General features: G+C 60.5%; 1 protein-coding gene across 2 annotated transcripts; it reads right to left on the bottom strand.

Annotated features, from left to right (window-relative positions):
• Positions 1-1735: 1735 nt before the first annotated feature.
• Positions 1736-9466, bottom strand: DLK1 (delta like non-canonical Notch ligand 1). 2 transcript variants are annotated; one of them, XM_068991474.1, is made up of 6 exons: positions 9400-9466; positions 8148-8211; positions 7470-7600; positions 4503-4644; positions 2204-2483; positions 1736-1984 (listed from the first exon to the last, which is right to left on the bottom strand). In XM_068991474.1, exons 1-6 carry the CDS (start codon positions 9464-9466, stop codon positions 1736-1738), a joined length of 933 nt encoding a protein of 310 aa, XP_068847575.1. The 2 variants fall into 2 exon arrangements, with proteins under 2 accessions (XP_068847575.1, XP_068847574.1); XM_068991473.1 differs by having other exon boundaries at positions 1736-2483.
• Positions 9467-9675: the final 209 nt, after the last annotated feature.

Here is a 9675-nt window from a genome sequence, read left to right as displayed (position 1 = left end):
GACAAAGTCTGGAGTGACGGGGACAATGTCTTAGGTGAGAACTGGGGAGCTTGGGGGAGATGAGGGTCGGGCTGTGAAACAGGATGACAAGGGGCTGGGGGCGGTAAACCGGTGGCTGACGGGTGATGAGGTTGGTGGTCATGTGACAGTTGGTGACGCGTGTGGATGCATGTGAGTGATTCGAATGACAGAGACGACGTAGGTGACGTTGGCTTAGCAAGGTAAGCAAGGCAGGTAATACTCAATAAGCTAAGAATATACATTCCTATCTTAATAATTCAAGAAGCAAAATATTTCTAACTGGTACCCAAGGGCTGTTTAGCTGCCCAACTCTGAGAGCTGGAAAGCTAAACAGAACTCTGTCCCATTTACTTTTGCACAAAAGATAGATGCTCTTTTTTCTTAAAAAAAAAGAAGGCAAAGTTTATCATTCAGAAGCTGGCTAGGTCTTTGGGGATCTGAGGGTAGTTAACTCAGCAACACAAATGAAATCCATGCTGTGGTCTGGTCTGGTACCTCCATGGCCACAGAACTAGAAAATGCCCCACAAGCGACAATTTCCACCAAACTGTGAAAAACCTTGGTGAGGGCTGTGTTGCTGCTCAGACACACCAGGGGCACTTGCGGTTCAAGATGCACTTAAATTGCTGGGCGACATCTCTAACCTATAGGGTCGGAGGCAGGCACAGTTGCTGGGGCCTTGAGTAGGTGGGTAGGTTGGGGAGGGGGCTGCCTAAGGGGGTCAGCCCCAGACTGCACACTGGGACTCAAAGGGGGCAACCGTTTCCAGGTGGGCAATGGGCCAGGAGGCTCCCCACTTTGAGAAATGCAGTCAAAATTCATTTCAAATACATCAAGTGTACATCCAGGATAGGCCAAAACCTTCGGATCCCAGGATGAGACTTAGTCTTCATCGGATCCTAATTTTTTAGGGGAACGGTTTTCGTTCATCACTCCCTCGTTCCTAATTCAGATTTTGAGGGCAAGAGAGGACCCTGATGGTCATGGTGTTCAAGCCCCCGCCTGGAGGTGGGGGGGAGGAGGTGGCCCAGGGTGGGAAAGGGACTCGCCAAGGATCACACAGCGAGTGAGTGGCAGGGCTGGGACAAGGTCCCAGCACCCCCAGCAGCCAACCCGGGGCTCTCTCTCTCTCTCTGCCTGACACACGGCCGCTGCACTCTGCTAAAATCCCAAGTCAATTGGGAAGATCTAAAGCTTTGCGGTGTTGACATGAGTGCGAGTCGGGAGTGGTGCGTGAGAATTAACGAACGAAAGAGATTTTAGCCCTTTTCACAGTGGGTGGTCATGTACAGCACTCGTAACGGTTTCACGAGGACCCCGTGGCCGAGACCCCACCCCTTGTTGGAGGGGGCGTCGGCACGGAGCCCTGGTACTGTTGCCATGTTTTTTTTTGGTCTTTTTTGATTTTAGGTTGAGAGTTTAGAATAACATACTTATTTGTCTTACTCACTTAAAGATGAAATTCTCATTATTATTATCGTTATTATTATTATTTTTTATATCATGCATTAAGAAGAGAGAAAGAGGATTCATCTGGCAATTACGTTGGTCACACACACACACGGCAGCGCAAAGGCAGGAGAGGGGAGCATAGCGTTCACCAGATTTGACACAAAGGAGAGCAAATTCCACCACAAAGAGAAGAACAGACCGCACAGAGAGACAGGGGGCTCTGCGGGGACCCCGAGAAGAGGGGGGCCGGTGGGGACGCTGCTCAGATCTCCTCCTCGCCGGCCTCCTTGGTGAAGGTGGTCATGTCGATCTTCTCCGGGAAGACGATGTTGACGGCCAGCTCCTCCCCGCTGTTGTAGTGCAGCAGCAGGTTCTTCTTCTTGCGCAGCACGTGGTTGTAGCGCAGGTTGGACACCCAGGCCTCGCACTTGTTGAGGAAGACGATGCCCACGGTGCCCAGGACCACCAGGCTGGTGAGCACGCCCAGGATGGTGAAGCAGATGGCCTGTCCCTCGGAGAGGAGCGGAGTGCTCTTGTTGAGCTCCTTCATGGACACCTTCAGGACGCGGTGCTCGGGCTGCGGCACCGGCAGCTCGTGCACCCCGGGGGTCAGGCGGTAGGTCAGCCCGTAACCGCTGGGCAGACGGGGGGCCTGCTGGGGGCCCGCCGTGCGCTTCCGGCCACAGCGGGGGCCGGTGAATGCGGGCTTGCACAGACACTTGAAGCTCACCTGGGAGTGCTGCAGGCAGGTGCCGCCGTTGAGGCACGGCTCGCTGGTGCAGGTGCTCACCGGGCGGCTGCAGGTCTTATCCATGAAGCCGGCGGGGCAGCGGCAGCGGAAGTCACCCCCGATGTCGGTGCAGATGCCCTGGTTCTCGCACGGGTTGGGGTTGCAGCTGTTGGTCATGATCTCGCAGAAGTTGCCCGAGAAGCCAGGGGGGCACAGGCAGATGGCGTGGGGGGCCCGGCCCTCATCGTCCACGCAGCTGCCTCCGTGCTGGCAGGGCGAGCTGCAGCGCAACAGGGCACAGGGTAAAGGGCCCTCGGGCGCTGGGCCAGGACAGCAAGGCTGCGGTGGGAGGCGGGGGGGGGCGTGCCCTGCTCCCCCCTCGTGCCACACCGCAAACCTCCTGGGGCCCAACCAAAGGGCAGGTGCTCAGAATGCTCGAGGTGAGGGAGTGCCAGCCAGGGAGGCCCCAGGGTGGGGTGGGGAGTGGGTGCCCGGCACCAGGAGCCCCTGACTGTGAGGAGCTCCTGGGCCATCCGAGATGGGGTGGGCACCTCACCCCCATCACGCCGCCAACCTGGAACATGCCTGACCTCCAATGCCATGATGCCCATCTCCTCTCCCACCTCTTACGCCACCTCTCCGACCAGAGGCATGACGGTTAAGTCACTGGACAGGTGGGGAAACTGAGGCTGAGAGAGGCAAAGTTAGTGATACCCGCCCTCCCCTTAGTTCCGCCCCCAGGCCACAAAGGCGGAGCCAAGCAGGGCATCCCCCAGTTCCTTCTGCCGCGGCCACCGCCCCCAGCCCCTTATTATTAATTTTATTTTCCGAGGAGTGAGCCTGCGGGCTATTGTACAGGAAACCCTTGGGGACTCTCAGAGTGAAAGAAATCCGCGCTCTGTCTGCGAGGCAGGAGCAGCATCTAGGCCTGGCTGGTTAATAGTGGCCCATTCACCCCAGTGCAGCCTGCAGACCGAAGCTGTTTGCTCAAAGCGGAGCACACGGAGCATTTAATGTAAGTGCTTTTAAACGAGCAGACCCTTTGTCATCTGATAAATGCCGAAACTCCGGGGAAGAAAGGCGCTCAGAGCGCAAGGAATCAGCATTGCTGCTGCAAGGGTGAGGGCGAGGGGAGCCGGGCTCTGGAGGAATTTCAAGGACCCCAGGCTCTATTTGGACAGACGGGCTCAAGTCTGTTAGGGAGGAAAGCAAAATATTTTAAAGGTCTCGCTCCGTATTTCCCCTTCCTGCCAGGAAGCAGAAACGGAGCTCGGTGGTCACCCCTGTCCTCCGACCTCACCCTGAACCCTGATCTTTTTTTTTTTCTTAATATTTACTTTTAATTGAAGGATCATTACTTTATAGGATTTTGCTGTTTTCTGCCACACATCAACACGAATCAGCCCTAGAATGCTGATTTTTAGAATGCTGCAAGAATGATGGTTCCTGGCCCATGTGGCTCTGGGGGCTCTCTGCGCCGTCCCTGGAAGGGACTTACACTTCGGCTTCCTCACGAGACAGGGGCGCCCACCCCCCACCCACAGCCACTGGCCTAGGATTGGAGACTGCCCTGAATTCTCGCCTGACCTCCCTGGCCTCCGTTTAAACTCCCTCCTCAGAGGGTGAGGAGGGCAGTGCTGCTGAGCAGCTGAGGACCAGAAATGGCTGAGCTGCTGGGAAGTCTGATCAGGGGGGCACCAGAGAGGCCAGGGACCGGTCCATCTGCCGTGCCCATGCCCCAGAGGCCCCTCCCCATGGGGGTAGTTGGGGGCCGGACCTCCCTCTCCCTTCCCCTCCCGCCTGTCCTATGCTGGCCGCAGCCCCCTCTCCCCACTTCCTAAGACGTACATCCCAGGAGACCCAAACGCAGAGCTTGCCGCCCACCATCCCCCCCACCCCAACCAAAGCCGCCTCTAAGGTACGGAGAGCGGGTTTCACCAACAGCCTCGGGCACTGCCGAACTCGGATCTCTTGTTACGTTGCCTTTAGAAAATTATGCCGCTGGGGCTCGGGTTCACAGTCCCCAATCTACTGTCATTCAGACACATCAGGGCTTGGGGACGTCAGGGGAATATGAAATCGCCTTCAGGATTGTTTGGGAAAAAATGATGGAAGTGACACAGTCCCCCATAAAGACCCTGGTCGCGGGGGCAGCCCCCCCGCAGGGTGCAGAAGCAGCACTTCCTCGGTCTTTTGTCCGCCGACAGGTCCGCCTGGGTTAGGCTGAAAGGGTCTTTAAGGGGTGGAAACGGGGCTCGAAAGCAGCGTTTTATCAGATCCGCAGGGAGAGAATGCTCACCCATTCACCACGCAGGGCCCGTCCATTTCCTGGCAATCCTTTCCCGAGAACCCGGGGACACAGGAGCACTCGTACTGGCCGTCATCGAGGTCCAGGCAGGTGCCGTTGTTGGCGCAGGGGGTCGAGGTGCAAGCCCGGATGTCTTGGAGGGGGAGAGAAAACCAGGGAGATGAGGTGAGGTTGGTGGCGGGGGTGGGGGCGCAGAGGCTAGAAGGAGAGCATCCTGGGTGGGGGCAAGGAGAGAGAGACACCCCTCCCTCTGGTCACGGCGGGGAGCCTGTGTGAGCAGCCCAGACTCCCTGCTTGTGGTCACTGTCCAAGGTCACCCAGCGGGGTCCTCAGTAAGGGAGCGCTGCGACTCCCCCAGGACCCTGACCTAAGTAAACAACTCTGGAGGCCGAGGACACAGAGTCACGGCCGTTCACCAAGATTTCACCCAGGCCCGCTGTGCCCTTTTTCCGGCACCAGGTCACCTCTTGGGTTCCGCAACACTGACCTTCACTGCGGACCCCTCCCCTCCCCCTAATGCTGCAGACCAGTTTCTACTGTCTGAGGAGGCCCCTGGTGCCCAGGAGGTGGAGGGGTGAGTGCATCCCAACTGTTAGAGACATCACCTGCCCCTGAACACTTTCCCATCAAAGGGGAGCGGGGAGGTGGGGGAGGAAATGAGATGTAAAGCCCCCTGTCGGCAATCAGGAAACCTGATTGAGCCCCAGCACTGCCTCCGTCTCCTGGTGGTCTGTCTGCTCTCAGGTTCTGAACTAAGGGGGTCTGTGATAAAAAAGGTTGCATCTTTTGAAGGCAGTGAAATGAGAGCTATTGAGTGCTCGCCTGTCAGCACGGGTTTCCATGAACACTGGTATATTTCCACCGCCTTTTTACACCTCCCGTCACGCACACATCATTATTCGGGGCTCAGCAAGGCAGGGACGGGCTGAACAAAGGGGGGCCCAGGGCGGGAGCTCTCTGACAGGAGAGAGACCCTTTCTGCACCCACCTTCAGCCAGCTGCTCCTCTTCCCCACCGCCCCGGACTCTATGCCTCACTTTCCCTGCTTAAAAAAGGAGGGCTTCTCCCCGGCCCATGTCTGAGACCCCCTTTCCCCTTGGGTTTTTCCACCATCTGAGCTGCCCCCTGGGCCAAAGAGAGAGCCAGGGCCAGCCAGAGACACAGCGGCGACTGAGGGGCAGCTCTGGGTGGGGGTCCCCGGGGGCTGCGGCCACACACCACACACAGCAGATGGATTCGCTCTTTTCAAGAGCCCTGCATCCTCCCAGGGAGAGGGGATGGCTGTCCGTCAGGAAGGAAAAGCCCCGCACGCCAGGCGAGGGCCTGTGCAGAGCTCACACGAGGAGTCTGGCTAGCACAAGGGGACCACAGAGGATTTATCATTATGGGAAGGCCCTGGGCGTGAGCGCCAGGCTCCCACCTCACGTGTGAGCGCAAGAGCTAGCGATCACCCACTCCTCTCCCGCAGTGTCAAGCCTCGTGAGCCGAAGATCAGTTCACCTTCTCCCCCCTCCCTCCAGGGCCTCCAACCCCAAAGTCGGGTGGATTAAGCTGCCACAAGGGGAGAGCGGCTGGGGGTCTCTGCCTGGGGGGCAGCAGCTGTGGCGGAGACAGCCTCAAAGACGGGTGAAAAGGGAGAAGGCCAGGAACCACCCGAGGGCAGCTTCCTCTGGACCCAGCCACCCCAGGCTTTTGTTGACCCAGTGGGGAGGGACCTTTTGTCTGGGAAACTCCACAGCAGGGTCCCGGGCTTAGATATCACAAAGAGTGGCGCTCCGGGCTAAAAAGCCCTGATCCCCAATGGTGGCTTTTCTGGGACCCCCTTGGGTCCCCCAAACTGCTCAGAGGTTCTTGCAGGGAGCCGAGCCCTGCTCGCCAGAGCCTGAGCCAGCTGTAGGGAAAAACCTGCATCGTTCGGGGGTGGGGGAGGGTGCTTTAAAGACCCGCATGCTGGGGGATTTGGGAAGCCTACTGCCCAGCTTCGCGGGACGGTAACACTACAGTTCTTCGGGTTTTCTCCAGGAAAGCGTTGCCCCCCCCCCCCCGGATGAGAATGAACCCACTTTGGAGGCGGAGGGTGGGGTTTGGTAGCCAGCCAGCTGTTCTCCTGACTTCCTAAGAGTCATGAGCAGACCCGGTTGCTTCCCCGAGCCTCAGTTTCCCTCCTGATACCAGGCGTCTTTGCAGACGCTGGCGTATGGCAGCTGCCTACACCACCGGGGGAATTTTCTCGAGGACCCTGGTCTGCCTGGGCTTCAGGGCAGGTTTTGCCAAACAAGAATGGGCTCGGTTGAACATTTTGCAGCCTGAAAATGCAGTGACAGCCAACTGTCCACTGCTCACAGGGTAGTGGAGGGCAAAGATGGCATAAATTAATGAAATCAACGATAACACCAATCTGCACTTGAGCTACTTCTCAGCCTTTCCCGACCTGCCACCCCCCAGCCCCGACACCTGACCTCGTGTCCAGCACAGCCCCCAGCCCCGTCCTGGTGGTCCTGACTCGGTGCCCACTGGCCCCAGCGCTCAGCACCCAGCACCCTCTCCGCGTCTGTTTGCTTGTGTGTTGCAGCACCCTTAGTAGCCTGGCCTGTGAATTTATTGGCTCTACGACCCTCCCCTCTTTGAGCTTCAGCGCCCCCCCTCCCCCAGGACAGAGTTCTGCCGTCCCCACCCTCTCAGCTTTGTGTGGCGTGTTCCTTTTGGGACTCTTTATTCAACGGGCAGCCCCCCGCCGCCCCCCACCCCCGTGCCTTCCCCACTGCTGGGTGAGCAGCAGTAAGTGCCCCCTCCCCGTGAAGAAGCCCCCAGCACCAGTGGGAAGCAGATACACAGGTCATTACCATCCAGACTGCTGGGTGTGTTGGGCGAAGGCCATAGGGGGAGGGGAGGCAGCCGCCACCCCACTGGGCAGGGAGGAGGGGGCTGGGGACGGGGAGGGCAGGGGCAGGTGCCCACCTAGGTCGCAGAGGTGCCCGTCCCAGCCGTCCTTGCAGATGCACTGCCAGGGTTCCACGCAGAGGCCGTTCACACAGCCGGGGAAGGTCACACACTGGTCACACAGGGGGCCCTGCCAGCCAGGCTGGCACCTGTCGGGGGTCGGTGGGGGAGAAAGATGGGGACACGTGAGTGGGGGGGGACAAGGGTGGAGAGGGAGTGGCGGTGGCTTTCTGCGGAACTGAGAGCGCTCGGGGAGGGGGTCTCTGCACGGTGCTAGGCCGGTGGGCCGCAGGACACCAACACCAGTCACCTGAGCGGGAGAGCTTAGACTCGAGATGAGCTGAGGGGCTGGGCAGAGGGGGCCCTAGGAGCCAGGGGAAGAGCTGCCTTTTGCCGCAGTGGCCCGCAGTGGTCTCACCCTGCAAGAGGCTCTCCTGCCCGCCCCCACCTCTGAGGAAACAGACAGGAGCCGGTGGCACCATGTCCACCCCCTCGCCCCCCCATCCCCAGACGCCCGGTCCTCTTCCTCCCCACCCCCTCCCCCACTGGTTGGTTTTCTGTGGGGGCGAGGGCGCTGTTAGCTGCAGTCCAGGGGCCCCTACTTTTTCTGCCTGCGTCACAGCTCCTCAGAATTCTGCCCTGCGCCCCCCCTACCCGTCCCCGCCACAAGCTGCCTCTGGGGAGCCCCTCCATTACCTGCACACACTGTCATCGTCGCAGAATCCATTTTCAGGGTGGCAGGCCGGGAAGCATTCAGCTCCTGGGGCACAAGAAAGGTTACGCCATTCGCTGCACGAGGCCCGACAGGCCGGGGAGGCAGCCTCCGCCCCACAGGGGCTCTACCCGCCTGGCCCACAGTCAGGCACGCCATCGAGAGCCACCCAGGGGAAAGCCCCCGCCTGCTCCTGGGTCTGGGGTCATCACAGCACACTGCCTAGCTCCCGGGGCCCGGTCAGACACCCAGCGTCCCTCAGAGAAACAACAAACGTCAGGCCCTCCAGGGCAGAGATGAGGAGACAGCAAACCCAAAGAGCTTGACCCCAAGGGACTGGGCCAAACCCTCACTTTGTGTTACAAAGTGAGCTAAAGGTGGGGCGGGGGACAGATTTTTGAGGGATTCAGCTTGGGAAAGCTCAGACAGGTCCACCTGGAAGGCTCACAGGTAAGGCGTCTGAGTTTTCCAAAGGTTAATCCCAGCGAAGCCAGGCACCCAGGTCAAACTCCCCACCCCAGGCGCTTGATATTAAAAAGACCAACAAGGGTTTTGCGGACAAGACTGCAATTCTGACACCCTTTAGAGATTCTAACACTTTAATAGGCACCTACTGTGTGCGTTTACTTTAACTCTCAGCAGCTTTTCAGACAGCCCCCCCATAACCACTGGCGCAGTGGTGGGGGGGGGGGCCCTGCGCGAAGGGGGCATGCTGCGTCACGGACAGATGGCCGCCGCAGACAGGAGTGTCGCAGCCCCTCGCCTAGACCAGCGCCACGCGGGAGGGGCATGGCCTGTGCTCCCGGCTGGGACTCTGGGGCGACGACGGCAGTCACCCTCCACAGCCCCCATAGGCCTGCCCCCGAGCGCACACGCAGAGACCCCCCCCAGAGTTGCACCCCAGAGCGTTTTCACAGAGGGCTCCCCAGCATCACCTCGTTTCTCCATACCTCCGCTCTGCGCACCGGCCCCCTGCGAGCGCCACTTCTGCTGGGCGGGAAGGGGCCGGGGGTCCCATACCCCTCCCGCTCCCCGCGCCCCCCACCCAGGACCCCAGGGGCGGGCTTGGCATGCGAGGGTGGCAGGGGGCGAGGCAGGCACGGCGCGGGGCTTAGGGTTAGGCGGGACGGGCGGGAGTCGGGGCGCACGGGACGGGGCGCGCGGGGCACCGGGCGGCCGGGGAGGCGTCGCAGGCTTCCCCAGAGGGGGCGCGAGCCGGGCCGCCGGGGGGCTCACCATGGGCACTGCGGCCGAAAGCCAGCAGGAGCAAGAGGACGGGCAGGAGGGCTGCGGTCGCGGTCATCGCGGGGCGGTCGGGGGCGCGGTCCCGGGAGCGGCGCGGGCGCGGGACCTGCTCCGGGCGCCGCGCTGGGCTTCTGGTTGCGGACGCGAAAGGGGGCGCGGGCGCGCGGCGAGGGGAAAGCCAGGGCTGCACCGGGCTGCGCGCTGCGCTCTCCGCTGCCGCCGCCGAGCTGCTGCCGCCGCCGCGCGCGCCGCCCTTTTCGTACCGCG

The sequence above is a fragment of the Capricornis sumatraensis genome, chromosome 19, assembly GCF_032405125.1.
Source record: "Capricornis sumatraensis isolate serow.1 chromosome 19, serow.2, whole genome shotgun sequence".
Lineage (NCBI taxonomy): Eukaryota > Metazoa > Chordata > Mammalia > Artiodactyla > Bovidae > Capricornis > Capricornis sumatraensis.
The sequence above is the reverse complement of the archived record's forward strand: the minus strand, read 5'-3'. Positions and strand labels throughout refer to the sequence as shown.